A 17,596-nucleotide genomic window follows, 5' to 3' on the forward strand; every position below is an offset into this window, starting at 1 on the left:
AGATAATACCGATGTTACGAAACTTATATTGAACATAGATAATACCGATGTTACGAAACTTATATTGAACATAGATAATACCGATGTTACGAAACTTATATTGAACATAGATAATACCGATGTTACGAAACTTATATTGAACATAGATAACACCGATGTTACGTAACTTATATTGAACATAGATAACACCGATGTTACGTAAGAAAAAGAAACACTGTATATTCTTAGAATTAAAAGTTTCTGAAACCGGTGATGATGACCAAAAAGACAGGAAAATTAAGTATTTTGCTTGTTTTATAAGTCAATAAGTCCAAGTATCAATAAAACACGTGTATGCCATTGCCTTCATTAAATTTGAATGCAGATTTACCCCCATTAATGCCTGGTCATGTTGCTGTCTCCCATGGGGAAACATTCTGTAAGAGATATATAATTAATAATGCAGCAAAATTGTTTCAATATAATGTTAGTACAAACTTTGTTTTGTTTCATTGACAGCAGTATAAAATTTTAATCGAAGTTATTAATTATTATAGTGAAAATTTGTGTAATGAGTAAGCAGATTGCAATAAATAACATTTATCGAACGGCATATACGCATTATTTTGCATGGTGTTAAAAATCTTGATAAGGTTACGAAAAAGTAATATAATTTCGGCTGGAAATTTCTGCAAATGTTGCATTAAAGCTTAAAACCAAATTATAAGAAAATGTGTTTCTTATACACGCGGAAAAATGTGAGTTTGCCCTTTACATTGAAGTTCTTGTATTGTACACAATTTATAACTATATGATTATTTATTATTGGAATATATAATTATCAAGTCAGCTTCCATAGAAATAACCTCAAAACTGGTGTACCTATTGTATGGCAATGAATGGCAGTGCAATAGACACTGTAACTGACATCTTGCCCTCGAATTGGGATGTGATTATTGTGTTGTCAGTGTAGAAGGGAAATAAAATGGTATAATTGCTTGTAAATTTGAAACTGTTTCGAGGTTGCTTGCGTGCCTAATCACCATTACGACTGCAAAATGAAAATACAGTATAGGTTACACTTAGTATTGAATTTTTATGAAGAATCATTGGGTACATCGATTAGAAAAAACCGGGTGTGTTGTGATTTGAGCTGGGGGTGAAACGGGTGCACTAAGTTGTTTGGTACTGATGGTGTGCATCCAAGTGGATGAGATCATATGACAAACCACACACTATTATACCAATAGAAATTATACAGTTGAATTGGTCTATATCATCGTTCTTACAACTTTATTTCAGCATATCCTCTTCAGTTCAAGTATATTTCGTGCTTACTCGAATTTGTTTGAATAGGTCGATCAGGTTGCGTATATAAAACAATGCAAGATAGTCTTCAGAATAGAATTGCTCTATCGTTTAATATCTGCGTTATTAGCAGTCTTATACCTTTGTACGTAAGAGTTAAAACGTTAACAGAACATTTGCCTCTTCAATATTTTAACATATTTTCATCCTTAACAGAATATTAGAAATTATTTCGATAGTTTGTATGAAAACTTTCTGTTAATTAGAAACAAAGGGTTATAAAACTTGGCAAGCAATTTTAATTAGTAGTTTTAGAACAATAAGCCTCATGGTAAAACAAAAGAAGGACATAGTTTAATACCACATGGGAACTTTTCATTGTGCCTTTCCTTAAGATCATATGTCTTCGTTGGAGAGTGTCAGTAATTTTACAAAAGAGATTCGATTGTCATAGGTCAACTGTCGTTTTGTACCATTGTCAAAAGAAAACCATTTAGTTTTTAAAGTATAGATAAGATTAATTTATCGTTTTCTTCTTAAATGTTTTGACAAAATACAAAACCTTCTTAGTTTTTCACCTTGGTGTAGAAAACAAAAGTGTTGGTTTTTGAAACCGAATCTTTGACTCAGCATAACTTGCACGTATTTTGCATTTTTGTCTTTGAACCTTTAACATTGTGTGATTTAGAGTTGATTAAATCGATTATGATAAAAATCAAGTTTGTTAAATACTTAAACAGTAAAAGCCATTATGTGAAACTAACACTTCCAATTTCTTATAATTTTAAACTGCCACACATTCAAACTATTGTAAAAATAAATATAATATTAACAATAAAACATAAGTAGATATTATCATTTTTTAAACATGGTATAATTCATTGGGTTTGAAAACAACATTTAGCTATAAATTATAAACAATATTTTAATTTTGTATTTATCAATTGCGTATCTGTGCGTTTTGTCGAAAGTTCTGCCTCAATTTATAATTAATTTCTACACATGTCAAAATGAATTTGTAATTTCTATTTTTTTTGAAAAAATAAGCGATAATAGTTATTTTTCTGAGTAGGCCATGATTTTATAGTAATTGAAACATTGACTGGTTTTGAATCATGAATGGTTTCTTCATTTGTGGTATCGTCGCTTGTTTTACACTGGGGAGAATTTCCGTTCTGCATCATTTTAAACACGTAAAAGAGACGTTTTCTGATTTATTACCCACGGATTTGAACAAAAACTCATATTTTATCGAATAATAGGAATATAACGTAATGTTATCACTGTTCTTAGATATGCCCGTCTTTCATCCTCTTTCACCAATCTGAAAGAAAAGATAAGAATGTTACGACATACTGAAGGGCACCAGACAGTGTTCTGTATGCGTCAATCTCTTGTGAATACAACATGGTGGTTCTTTAATATTGAATTCATTCATACCAACGTTATTGACATGATAGTCTTGAAGAAAACACAATTTTGATAATTGTTATAGTTCTGTTTTGATTTATTTAGTTAATTTGAAAATTAACATAGTCCTTCACTTAAGAAAATCTTTTAAACCGATGAAAGTTGTTGCATATAGATACATGCATATCTTAGACGTATTAGTCTTTAGCTCCAACAATGTATAAACATCATTAGAATTTGACCAACTGGATTGTACAATTTGTTTTGAAATTTTTCCTATTTTTTTTTATTTTGCAATTCAGTTTTACCCTTATGGTCTGTTGCTACTTTACCTTAGAAAACCTATTTCGATAGATCATGTATGATTAACAAACTTTTCATTCGTTTCTAGGATTGTTCGAAATCGTGCTGCCGATAGTAATCGATCTATAGACCAAAAGAGTCCACCATTACCAAATGAAGCACATAGCCCATCGATGCCACATTCAAATTCTCCAAACGGGGATGCAATGCAAAGAGGAGGAACCTACTCAATAACAGGAATACTAGGAATCCCACATCAACCACCTCAGAACATGACAGACCCAAATGCCATCAAAAGGAAAAGGGAAGAACAAGGTAAGTTAACATATATGATAGTTGCTTACCATTCGTGTAATGTGTGTTCCTCGTATAGTTGATGTGTCTCCCTCGATTTTAGTTTGTAACCCGGATTTGTTTTCTCTCCATCGATTTATGACTTTTGAACAGCGGTTTTAAAACTACTATTGCCTTTATTTGAGCTTTTGATTTTTTCAATTTGACAAAGACTTTTCAATTTGAATATTCCTTTGAGATGGTATTTTTGGGATACTTTTTGTATGAAAATCATTTACAAACACTCATTCTTTCTGGAATAGAATGAGATTTAGTTCATTTTAGCCATTAATTCTTATGCTGTGATTGATCTTTATATAGATAAAGATGATATACTATTGGGCCATTATATTCTGTTATACACAGAATTTTTATGCTTTTTGAAGTATTTTGTTTTTTGTTTTTTGGTATTTTATTTTAATGTTTATGGGGAATTAAATTCCTACGGGTATGACTAGTTTTTGAATAATGTCTGGGCAAGCAAAATCGTGTGAGAACGAAAACAAAACAGAAAAATAACAGAAAAAGAACAGGTTATCAGTTAAGGTTTTTTTCCTAAGACAAGATGGGAATCAGTTTCTATATAACAACATGTCCAGATGAAAGAGATAGGAAATTGTAAGAAAAGAAACGCCTCCCTCAGAGATATCAGATAGTTTGTCCAAAACAATACCTGCAATCAATTGAATAAAGACCATACCATAGTTTTGTTGATTTGTTTGCCATCACGCTACAGTTATCAGACGATCTCCGAGGACAAATCTTACGCTTAGTCGCAGGGCATTGTTTCTATTAGAACAGCATTGTGAATTTAAACTCGTATGTCACTGCTATAAAATAAATTAATCATCAAAAGGTTTTGCTTGTAACAAAGGCATGCCGGGTAGCTATGGTCCCAGTTAGGTTGATGAAGTCAGATGCTATCTTTCCTGGATACCTGAAAATCATCTATTGAAGAATTAATTGATTTTTAAATAATTCATAAACAGGTTGCAAGTTGTTTGTGACAAATAATATTAACAGAGATAGCAAAAAAAATGTTGATGCTTAATTTACAAATTTGTAATGACAAGGTATAATAGTTATCCGTTCATTCCAATATGATACGAACATGAAGCCTCTTTTCAATGATAAAATCAGCAATTAAGGAAATGTATTTTATTTTTAATCCGAACAAAACAAAACTGAATTCTAAAATATTCCTTAAAGATTTGAAATGTTTCCATTAACTTTCAATTGCTTAAAAGTACTTTTGATTGTAAAACAAATTAAAACAATTATACACCTGTGTGTCTGGTTGACTACCTGGATTATAAAAATGAAATGACTTATTTGAATAAATTTTAATGAGTTTTAACTATTTTTTCATCTTATAAAAAAAAAAAAAAATAAAGTACTACAATGAAACAGAAATACAATATAGTGTTATATTTTAAAACAAATGATTTATTTATCCTATAGTTAGCATATCATGTTATTAGATATAATAAATTGTATTTATTATCCAGTAATTTTGGTATTGAATGCCATTTATTTTTGATTGAAATCGGAAGACATCAACCCAAACTGTTAATTCAATGTTTTGAAAGCATAGCCATCCTTTAATGAACCAATCGATCAAGCTGAACAACTTATGCATTCTTGTGTAATGGACCCACATTTATACGTCTCTTTCACCGTTTTTTCATCACTTTCTTTATAAAGTAACCAGCCATTCATCTGTAAGACTCTTTTGTCAAATAGAATGCAAGTCATTTGGCTGATAATGTATAAAATTTTACAGCTACGTTGTGTTAACAAGCAAATAAATATACAAATCAATGATGTGAAAATCTACAACTCATCTTATTTTATTGACTTCATTAGAAGGCGTAAACTTCTTTAGTAAACTATAACAAATTTGTGCAACATTTGGAAAAAACAAATGTGAAAAGGATCAAGGCTCGTTAGGTTTTAGAATTGTATTTTCAAATAAGAAAAATTAAAGCCCACACATAAATAGATAGATGGTTCATATTAGAATATAGTTAGCTATTTTTCATTAATAATGTTAGAAAGATACCAGTTCAACGTTTCTTCATCGTGAAGAGAAGCCCCATTGGGCTCTTGAGGACGTCTTGTTATAGTTAAATAGTGTCTATAGGTAGCTGTCTCATGGGCGTCGACTGGCATCTCCTTTTATAGATACCTTTTTCAAAACGTTAATATTATTCAAGAAAAGTACATTTATTATATTATACAATTTTTCTTGATAAAAAATCGAAGAAAACTTATATAAGCTAAGACATGTTCTTGAACATAAAGATGAATATTTTATATAGTAAAAATTATATTTTCAAATTTTATTTAACAAGTGAAACGACATTTAAATTGAATATAATGATATGTAGGGGATATGTAATAAGATAATAATTCAACTAAAACAGAAGATATATTTAAAACTATCATAGTTATACACCAATGAGAATTAAAATATTTAATGAAATAAAAGTCTTCTAAACATGTATTTGTACTTATGTAAGTTTTGGTAAATATTCATTAAAATGATAAATCATTTTACCAAGTAATGCAGTTTATTTATTTGTAAAAACAAAATTGAAGGCCTGCTTTGGAATTTTCTCTTTTGCAAAGACATTGTCTGTCGATGCAAGATATATGATGACAAAAATACGAAATGACAAGTATGAATAATTGTGTAAACCTTACAAAGAACATAACAATAAATTAAGACGGTTTGTGTAGCATGTAAAGAAGCAGTCACTCAGTGGTAATTCAATCATTATAATGTAGTTACTATTATAAATTATCATGGAAGCAACTAATTCTCGTAATCAGATTGCTTTGAACATATACACTTCCAGACTGGCTTCATTAAGACCTTTATATGTTGTTTTATTAACTTCTTTCCATTGCAGTAACAAGATTTGTCTCTTTTTCTTGTCGTTAAAAAGGAACAACTCTTGATTGTGTCAGTGACTTAATGCGAATCACTTCCGGTAATCTGGTGTTCATTTCGTGTGTTAGCGATTGCAGGATGTTTTTGGCAATTTTCTATTATGATGCATCGATAATCCCCTGGTCTTATTATTGGAAACACGAATTGAAGAGGAAATTAGAAGCAATTGAAAAAATCAAAAACAACTTAATAAGGCAATCAAATGGTTATTCTAATAACTATATTTTAGGATTGGAATGTCATCTGTAATCCTAAATCTGTGTGCACTAAGAATTTGTCATGTTTGACGTTTTGCAAAGTTTAAAGAAACAAAAAGATATAAGTTTTGATTGATATGTCCTGAAGTAAGCCAATTGATCTTGGTAATGTTGGCCAGTTTTTGATTTTCTGAGTAGGCTGTTATTTGCGTGTGCATTCTTTTTGCTGTTTGGAACATGTATTTGGTCCTTTTTTTATATTTACATTATCCCTTTTGCATGTTTTATTTGTTTAGACAAAATCTAATTATTGTTCATTTCTTCAAACTTGGCTTGTTTATACGATAGGTCTATCTCGCTCCTTGAATTTTAGTTAAGGCAATTCCCTTATTTCTTTTAACTTGATATTTAGGTTAAAAATGGGTTTAACAAGCAATGAACATTAGCGTACTACTGTTAACTCTTATTTATATTATCTTTTCATAACCATAACTTGATGATCAAGTCCTTAATTAAAATTATGCACATAACGAATAAGTTATATCTGTTATTGTGTTTACTTATTTATATTGTGAGATCACAAAAGGAATGTTAATTATTTTATCATTTATCTTGTAGTCAATGGACAACACGAAATAAAAACAGAACCACCAACTGATAATAACCTTGATGTAAGTAGAATATTAGAACATTTATATCTTATTTTGATGAATTCTATATATATTTTGCTTGACTGACCGGATATTCCCCCCTTTTATTTTTAAATAAATAAGCAATCTTTCATCTTATTATAGTTATACTCGCCTGAAAAGAAATATATGATATATACAGCAAATTTATTCATGAATATATTTTCTATCGAATGCTAATTTACTTAATTAAGATTTTATTTTATTTTATTCTATTATTTTGTTTTATATCCTCAGATGTGGTATGCAACAGCCCGTCCTCCATTAAAAATTGCCAGGCCCGAAAATGGCAACTTGGATGCACCTCAAATTCTGATGAATGCAGCAAATGCACAATTATTTAACACAGCCGTCACAATTCACCCTCCTTCATACAACGTCAACGCTCAATTCATAACTACGACCACTGCTGGTGGAGAGATGAAATTGTCAGAATATAGCATGCCTTCACCTGCCACAGCAAACGTTACACAATCAGAGTCACAAGTTCAAGGTCAACCTGCTAACTACGTTACATCATTAGGTATGCTTACTAAAAATAAATGGTCAAGGTTCAGTGTAATGTTATTTACTAATACTAAAGATATTATGTGGGAATGTATATGTAGTTAACAGCAAAACGTTTCAATTTATTTTCTTTTTTTAAATATTTTATTCGTTTTATTACCTTAATAAATTGTGGGAATGCTTTTACAATGATTATTTACATTGAAATAGATTTTTTTTTATTTTCTGTTATTTTTTTGAAAGATGTTTAGGGCTTTTTTTATTGCATGGAATTTAGAATAGAATTTTGTTTCATTTTTGAGGGCCAACCATGTCCGAAAGTTCATCACTTGAGATGAAACCCATAGTTGTCACTGTTATGTCAGATGGCATTCTGCAGGCGGCTCAAACAACATCGGTTGAATACGAAGGTATATCTGCTTTCTAAATTCACCTTTTGAAAAGGTGTTCCTTTCTTCCTTGTAATGTTTGTATGTCTCTAGTAGAAGTGCTATTTTCCCTCTTGTAGTTCTTTTAATGTACACTTCTTAAGGAAAATGAGAATATTATTTATAATTAACAAAGTCCTATCATTTGATAAAAATTGAGTGATTTTGTATGAGCCAGCTTATCTTGTCCTGTACGCGTAATTTTTCACAGATAAAAGCAGAGTTTTCCGGTATCTTGCGATAAGGATGAAAATTGATTGAACAATGCTCCAGTGAATTTCACAAAGTTCTTTTGATACCTGACATATTCGTTGTTTGCCTCAGCATAAGCTTTCTTGATAGCAGTTGATAATGATTTGTCAAACACTAGTAGGAAAACAATTTAATTATGGATTCTCTTCAATTTAATTGTTTATGACTTATGAGAAAAACACTTTTTCATTAATTAATCAATAGACTTTCTTTTGATTGCTGAATGTATGAAGAATTACATTTTAATTAGAGTTTGAAAGATAAATGAAATATTAAGCTACAAATATATTTAAGAGTTTGAAATAACATTTTTGCGGGAATTTATATTTAAACGTAGATAGATATATTGACCTTTTGCATTTTGTTCTGTCCTGCTTAATCTAATTTGTTGCCAGCTGTTGTATATTGTTTGTTTTCCTCTGCATGTTGTCGTTTTCCCATTTTCAGCGAACAACAATAACAATAGTAACAACACTACACCTCCCCCTAAGCCTGGTACACCTTCAAGCAATGAGGGAAACAACCTGACTGAACTCAAACCCGTTCAACCCACACCCCAGTCTTATACGCCGTTGCCATCGTTTACCGGACAGTTTTCAAGTAAGCATGACTTTTTATTTATTTGTTATTAATTTTATCTTTATATGTATACATACTTCATTGTAGTTTCGTGTACAATATAGAACTCTAGATCAGTTTAGATGTTTAGATTTAAAGTTTTAGTTTTAGATTATTCTAGCTTTTGCTTATTTGGTCAGTATTTCAACCTTAAAGTTTACCAAACTCGTATACATTGTAGCTTTCAAATGTTATATTTGTATCTGTTATCCTATCTCTGAATATAATATGTTGTAAGCATAAAACTATTTATCAATCAAGAGTTAAAAAAAGTTATTAGTATTTAATTCTAAATTACAAAGTCTTTGTAAATTCGCTAACGTAGATTTTCTCCCGTTGATTAATGCTGCAAATTAAATTTCATCTATTGCTTTAACATTATTTGCTATATAAAGATATAAATGTAACAACAACAAAAGAAATTTATCAATACCAACCCTCCATCAAAAGAATATACTGATTTTGGTTATTGTTTTATTAAATGTACTATAATCAAGAAAAAGTGAAGAAACGATGAAAATATAATTTTGTCCTAAATACTGTAAAAGTACCTTGTTACTTTTCCAACAAGAGAACAAATCTAAATCATTTACCTATATCACTAAATTTATAATAAACCATTATATGACTTGTTTTCCTGAAACTTCAAAGACAGAGTCTTCCCAATATCTAACTTGTTATAATGTCGATTTCCTCATACAGTCTTTGATGCTTGATTGTGATTTCTTGTGCTAATTTCCGGTTGTTGTGTCCACTTCCGTTATCTTGATACCATGCACGCTAACAGCATGCTTTTTATATGCAAACCTAACAATAATGCTTTTCATGTTTTCAGTTCCCGATCATCCTAACATGCTTGCTTGTTACTTCATTTCAAATCACCCGAAAACAACTCAAAGTTTGATTGATAATAATTTTGTAAGATCAAATTTTGATGCAAGATGACAAATATAGAAACATAGAAAAATTATTTTTAACAACTTCATCTTGCGATTCATATCATCTAGGACCAGATTGGAAAGTGTAAGATTTAGTCGCAATTTAATTTCCCCTTTAATACCCCTATAACATGTATCTTTATCCCATATATCTGTAATTCAGGTCAGGCCAGCAGTATAGGCAGTAACCCTCCATCTTATCCCGGTTTGCCCATCCTTGGAACAGTTGCATCACAAGTCGTTTTACAAGGACATAACCAATCAGCTATTAACGTGCCGTGTAAGTTTATATGAACACTTTTTAGAAATGTTTACATGATTTAATACTTTAGAATAACTCGAATGCAGGAATATCAAAGAAATATTTCCCCCTAATATTCTGAATCTTGAATGAATAAAAAAAAAGGGTACAATCATTTCCTTGTGTTTCTTCGAATTGTGTAATACTAATATCTGTAAATCGTATTTAGAACTTCCTTTCGTTTTGATTTAGCAGATGATTTTCAACTTTCAGCTTCATAAAAGTACTTTCTATAAATTATCAGTTTGACACCTTGACAAATTGAATCATTGTAAACATATGTTAGAGGTTGTGAAACTGGCAACTTTCTGTTGATTTTTTTGATATAAAAATAAATAATAGCAGACATGTGCAATCAAGATAAAATAAGATTTTATTTACCGAAACCATTGTCAAGAAGCGTTCCAACCTGTCAGTTTTACAGTTCTATTCATCAAGCACAAGACGGAAACAACATGTTTAAATTTTCTATCTGTTCAAACTTTGAAGTTTATTAAAAGATATTTCATTTTGGCATCGTATGTTTGACCTGCTGCTAGTCTTAGAATGTGCTGAATTTTAGTTATTTTAATTTCATTTCATCCTATATTAGTCATTGTAGTCAGTAGAATAATTTTTGCTAAAATTCTATTTTCCAAACCAGCGAGTGTATGACATGTTCAACGGGCTTGTAATTTGCAATTTCTTGTATGAATTTTGTTGATATATGACCATTCGCGGATACTCATTTATCATAGCGCTGTTCTTGAACCTGCATGGTCCATAGTCTCTGAGCATTCATTAATTGTCTCATTAACGTTTGAATTGACTAATTCCAGCATTAAAATCTTGACACTATAATTAAAACATCTTCTATAACCGACTGCTTAGAGTTTTCTTTTCTAATAATACATATTTTTATTTCTACTTTAAAATTTTATTCTCAAATGAGATAACTCTCAAAGCTGACTGTATTTTCAGTTATTCGTGATTAGAAAAAAGAATATGCTAATATACTCGATATTAATTTGTGTTGTAATGAGACATTTTATTTCCTTTCCGAGAATAAGTCTTTAAAACAGCACTTAGTCAAAACCGAAATGAAATCGTCATGGTAATTATCAGGTTGTGTCATCAAAATTGAATGAAAACTGTCAGTCTGTAGGCAGGACAAGAATTTGATGCTATTTACATCAATTGCTACTCATCTTTGGTAATTGGCAATAACAAGCAGGAACGACTTCAGCACGCAAACTTGTTACCATTAAGATCGTTGTGTAGTAATTTATCTAGCAAATTACCTGGATATTAACAACAAAATAAAATGACAACACTGATTGATACATGAAAGCAACGATCGACGTTTTTCCGTTGCAATACTCTTAATAGACTTGAGAACTAACATATTCTGCTAATGGTCTCTGGAGTACATTTGTCACTGATAGAGATGGGTTAATAAAATTATCGGGTAGAAGTGAGACCTTCGCACAATGTTATCACCATAGTTGAGATTGCGTCTCAGAGGAACGTTTGATTTATATTTCAAAGCCATTCGACATGACAGGATACAAGGTTCAAACAGAATAATTTTCAATTCTCATCATTTTAATTCAATATCTGTCCTGTCGAATTGAGAAATTATATTTTGATGTTTTATGCAAATTTAATGTTGTCCCATACATTTATGTTTTTTTAAGAAACGCATTATAATTTTAAAAGTATGGATATTTAGCAAAATTAAAACTACTATTTGATTCTATAGACGAATTTGCTTTTGCTTTAAATATTTATATTATTACCTTAAGCAATTAATTAGAAAGTGCAATTTTATATTAAAGTATTTTAATTGATCACATCTTAGTTTATATCTAATTTATTCTGACAGTAGTTTGGAAAAGTTTTTTCGCATATCAATCTGAAACAATATCAGCACATGAAAAATAAAACGCAAATTAAAAGGAGCCTAATGTTAAAAACTGTTTTTAGATAAAATCGTTATTTTATAAGGTAAATGAAGGAAATGTGAAGCTCTGGGTGATATTTTTTGTGATAATAATTGTCAGTCCTAAATCAATAATTTCCCGACATATAAAAAACCATGAATGTAATATTCTGTCATCATCTAGATAGAGTCGTATTGGTATTGCGCGTCTCATAGGGATCGGATAGCGCTCAATCAAGACTCGATTAAGCCTATAACAGCAAGCCCTGTATTTATATCGAAATCAGATCGCTTATTTCTGCAATCAATTTAATCTATGTAGTCTGAAAGACCCCTAAATAATTGGCCTCTGAGGATTTCTAATAGAGTAACGGATCACGTTTTTTTTCAATCTCGGCGATCGGTCGTTTGTCGCTTAATTGCGAACAACATTAATTTGTATAGTAGGGAATTTAGATGGTACAACTAATCAAACTCAGAACAAAATATTTCCTCTTCCATTCCAATAATCACGAATAACTTGGGAGATATAATTATTAATTTTATATATTGTATGTAACTTGTAACGTATACACAAAATGATACGTCGTGACCTAAACAGATAGAAGTTGAATGAGAATATTTCATTCATATTTTATTCACTCAGATGCAACTATACGGAACTGTACCCCAGACGTGCAGACAGATAGTTGATAGATAATTTTTTTCAGTATAAAAATAGCTAGTTTATTTTATTTTTTCAAACTGGATTTTTTTTTAAAGTTGCTTAGTGTTTTTGTAATGTTTAAAACTAATGAAGCAGTAAAATAAAACCTGTCCTTTGTCAACAAAAGAAGTAATTGGAGAATGTTCAGCCTTTTGACTTTCTATGCTGAGGTTCTTGTTAATACATAAAAACAGGTATAATTGAACACCTTTTATGTTATCTAAAGATCTTGAATAAATTCTTATGGCTTTGTTCCAGAAGTATATCCCTAATATCGGCTGTTCTTTGGAATCCGTCATCTGATATGCCCCATGGCTTATCGTGGTAAATTTTAAACAAAAGACCTTACAATTAAGTTCCCTCTGTCACGAGAGATCTCTTCCGTCGTTTAAAAAAGACAAACAATACATGATTTAAACGATAAATCAACCGTCTGATAAATCGTCTTTATAAAATAAACTACATTTTTGCGAATGGAAAACAAAAGGAGTACTTTATATGTGAACTGTGAATTCTTTGTCAAATATAAAACATTTCCGTTGTCTTTGTGGACCAAAACTATATATCTATTAATCAGTTAAAAATTCAAAACTTATTAAACTTTAGTATTAAGACATTTGAATTGAATAACAATTCTAAAAATACTTTATATTTGTAAATAATGTTCAAAGCTAATCCTTACAAGATTTTATCAGATGGTGTGTATGTTTTTTCCAACTTCCATCTTTGACTGTTTTCTTAACCGCTATTGTATGTATTGTCTACAGAGATTAGGCAAAGTCAGATAATGTACTGGTGATTTATACGTTAATACATATCATATCATCTTATGTTTCAAATTTATAATTATCATATATGCTTAAAATTATATTGAATTGATTATGCTTGGACATCTGTAACAGGACTTAACAAATAGCCATTTATTAACTTATTATTATACGGCATGACAGTCATGAGGGTATATTATTATATTGCACGTTGAATAAGTGCTTTAAAAAATTAAAAATTAAAAAATGAAACATTGTTAGGCATAATATGTAATGCCTGAATTGTTTTAATTTCTAATTTGACTATGAATATACACATGTTTCTTTACTTTATTTTTATGTTTATCTATATATTTTAGCTGGGAACCCAGAATATTATAATACAGTAGCTTACTCCCAGTACAATCCCACACCTTACACAGATCCTCAGTGGAGAGCCTATCCCACAGGTATCATCAGTAAGTGTTTAAACACCAAGCACAAAGTACAGTCAAAATCATTCTATATTAATTTTATTCTATTTGGAATGTGTAAACATTTTAACTTAATTCATAAAAAAGGATATAATAAACCTTAAAAACCAACTTTGACTGTACATTGATAAAAATTGCACACGCTATTCACCTGATTGTTTATATTATGCTTTTGGTGTTGTGATTTTTCTACATAGAAGTTACTAAGGGAGTTTAACGTTTTTGATACATATATTGTGAATTTGAAGCAAAATATATACATCACATTATTTTATTTGACAGTATATTCATGGAAAAGCACCACTTTATTATTTGATTAAGGTGGTACCTAACACTACAGGGAGATAACTCTGTAAAGTCAGCTAAACGTTTTACTCACGTTGTGTTGTAAAGGGAATATTAAGCTTCTCAATGAACAAAATTGGTGTTTATCATACTGCTATATAACAGTGTAATTTTTCTGATAAAATGGTTGGTTCAAAATTTTTGAGATTTTTATATTTGTGTCAAAGGGTCAAAGTTAGTAGTTTGTCAAAAGTTTATGAAAATTAAACGAGCCAAATTTATTTTAGTGAAAGTGTTTGGTACCATCTTAAGTGGCATTTTACTTATTTTTCTTTTTACATGATCAGGTAACACAAACTTGTTTTATGACAATGAATTTAGTTTTTTAAAGAATGATGTTTTTATGTTGTTTAAGGTAGTAGATAGGAATCAATTCTAAGTATTCGTTTATCTAACTGAAATCAACGCAACATCTACAAAAATAAATGCCTTATACTTTCAACAGAAGTTAAATTGTAAAGCACTGCTATACATCTCTTACAAAAAAGTGTTTACACAATTGGACAGTTGTTACAAATGAACTTAAACTATTATCTCAGTAGGGAATTCCGAATAAGTTTTTAGAATTTCTTACCAGATCAATACTATTTTTTAATATCCATGTTTTTTTAAACAGATGCATCATACTATTACCCACCTGCAGGAGGAGTTCCAGCAAGAACTGAAAACAATAATACAGCTGCAGCAAGCCCTTCAAAGTCATAAAATTTGTGGAATCTAGTTTTTGACATTAGAATTTCATGATCTGCATGTACTGCTGTACACCAATCGACAGCAATAGGATTGATATATTCGTTAAAGTGTTGACTCTGTGTATAATTGTCATCAGTAAGCGGTTGATATATAGTGTTACCAATTGATTTAACGAATTCGAAGGAATTTTACCAGTACATACATGACATAACAAAGTGGATAACTTACCTCATTTTAAGGAAGCCTGCTGAGTTGGACAGATTTTTTGTGAATCTCAGAACAATACAAAAACATGACAATTTGCAATTTTATGTATTTATTATGTTTTTAAAAAAGACAATGACTTTATATGGTCTGAGTGTTGAACTACATGGAAAGTTTACACCATACAGATTTACAAACACATTAACAAACATCTTGGAGTATACAGTGTACAGATAGCTGATATCTGTTTTTCAAAATCTATATGTAGCTGAATTTATTGTTTGAATGTATCACAGATCAATTCTTTTTAATTCGAATTATTTAATTATAAAAATTATAAATTGGAAATTTTGAACAGATTAGTAGGATGAGAGGAAGTATTTGACTCTTGAAAATGAAAATATAGTAAGATATTTCACCCTTTTCAAAATAATAATAATTTTGTACATTAATGTGAAGGGTAAATTACACTTGTTATCTTATAACAATTTTTTTTATCATGGTATATATGATGAGTTTATTATTACAGAACCTCTGAAGGAAACATTTTGATAGTGAAATTTCTGAAATGATTACTTTTGGTTTTACATTGTCTGTAAACTCCTATTTTCATATTTAACTACTTTCAAGTTTAAAGTTGATGTAAAATGTAAATTAGGACTGAGCTCAATGATGCAGTATTAGATGTTCAACACAAGGTAGCCATAGATATTCTAAGCATAATATGTATTGTATACTCATTTCTACATTTGCAATTTTGTTTTTTTTTATAAATTTGTTTTGAATATAAATGCAATTTGTTTAATGTAGAGCAACACAATGATAGTTTTAAAACATTTGTTTCATACTCATTAAAGGGGAGGGGAAGGGGGACTTTTAAAACATTTATTTCATACTCATTAAAGGGGAGGGGAAGGGGGACTTTCCATATATACGTGAAAGGACTTATAACACAAATGATCTTCAAACATAAACTTGTAGGAAATAATTGAACCCCGTACCTCAATGTACATAAGCAGGGTATAAAGTGTGTGAAAGTGATTGAAAGAGTGCATACATTGTACTGAAATCAAAACCTGTGTGCAATAAGAATCATTTTTTATGCATAACCATAAACATATCAGTTTGTATTTACTAAAATAAATTATTTTAGCCAGGATATTTTATGAATTATGAACCGATATCTATTTTAAAATATTTTTACTCTAGTTTTTAAATAATGTCTAAGAAAAAAAAACAAATAACTCAATTCTGCAATGAAAATAGATCTGTATAAAATTATATTTAAAATTGTTTTGATATGCAGTTTGTTTGAGGGTGAATGGTCTCATGATCATGTGAATTTCATTTGTGTCTTGCCAGTATAATTCATTAACATTGAGAATCTCATTTATTTCATCACAATGATTTTGTGGGTTAATTGCACAGTAATAGAAATGCACAACTTTCAAACAATCTTTCAAATATTTTATTTAATTTTGAATTTTATATTTTCCATAATGACTGAATAATGCAAAGAATATAAACCATGAATAGTTTCATGGTTTTCCTCTGATTACCGTGGAAACCAAAGAAAAAAGAGGGAAATAATATCGAAAAAATTAATAAATTGTTATTGAATTTTGTATTCAATTCCAGAGGTGTCTTTATCTAGATACTAGTTTTCTTTCAGTTTAAAGGTTGTACCAAGAAAACTTTTTTTAAATAAATGTGCTATTTGTATGTGAATAACTACTAGAAATCCTATTTTTGCACTTGTACAATATATATATGCAGAAGTGCTAGAACTTTTTTAAATGTATATATTTTGGTCAGGGTAAAGTGTGACCTTTACCTTATCAGATATTATATTATAAGAATTTATTGGTTCTCGAATTCGCCTATTATATTTACATGAAGAAGATATATATATGTAAACAACCAATGGCGTAAAAGTTTACCAATAAAGTTTGTTACATTGACTTCTTATATTTTTCTTATTTCATTAAATAAAACAAGTTATCAGTATATTTGTATATATAAAAAAAGATGTGGTTTGATTGCCAAAGAAACCAATCTATACGTTACAGTATGTTCTTAAACATTAAGCAAATGTTTTGACTGTTCCTCTTGTACCTTTTCTATACCGTATGAACAGCTCCGAAATGACAAGTGTAAAAGAATTCAATCGAAAACAAACGGACTAACTTATGTACAAAATAATAAACGAAAAACTAATATGTAACACAGTAACAAATGACAACCACTGAATTACAGGTTCCTGATCTG

The 17,596-nt window shown here is 29.8% G+C and overlaps 1 protein-coding gene across 17 annotated transcripts in view; it reads left to right on the plus strand.

Moving 5' to 3' along the window:
* LOC134725021 (paired box protein Pax-5-like) overlaps positions 1 to 17,289 on the plus strand; it is a 79,993-nt gene extending 62,704 nt beyond the window's left edge. For 9 of the 17 annotated variants that reach the window (XM_063588487.1, XM_063588488.1, XM_063588485.1 and 6 more), the window contains 8 exons: positions 3,089 to 3,315; positions 7,105 to 7,157; positions 7,413 to 7,698; positions 7,985 to 8,092; positions 8,810 to 8,962; positions 10,082 to 10,198; positions 13,973 to 14,071; positions 15,048 to 17,289. In XM_063588487.1, the coding sequence (XP_063444557.1) occupies positions 3,089 to 3,315; positions 7,105 to 7,157; positions 7,413 to 7,698; positions 7,985 to 8,092; positions 8,810 to 8,962; positions 10,082 to 10,198; positions 13,973 to 14,071; positions 15,048 to 15,136 (1,132 nt within the window). In that variant the 3' untranslated portion in view covers positions 15,137 to 17,289. The remainder of the gene's footprint in view (positions 1 to 3,088; positions 3,316 to 7,104; positions 7,158 to 7,412; positions 7,699 to 7,984; positions 8,093 to 8,809; positions 8,963 to 10,081; positions 10,199 to 13,972; positions 14,072 to 15,047) is intronic. The other 8 variants (XM_063588492.1, XM_063588495.1, XM_063588496.1 and 5 more) reach the window with 8 other exon arrangements.
* The last annotated feature ends 307 nt before the right edge of the window (positions 17,290 to 17,596 follow it).

Source organism: Mytilus trossulus, chromosome 7 (assembly GCF_036588685.1).
Source record: "Mytilus trossulus isolate FHL-02 chromosome 7, PNRI_Mtr1.1.1.hap1, whole genome shotgun sequence".
NCBI classification, from domain to species: Eukaryota; Metazoa; Mollusca; class Bivalvia; order Mytilida; family Mytilidae; genus Mytilus; species Mytilus trossulus.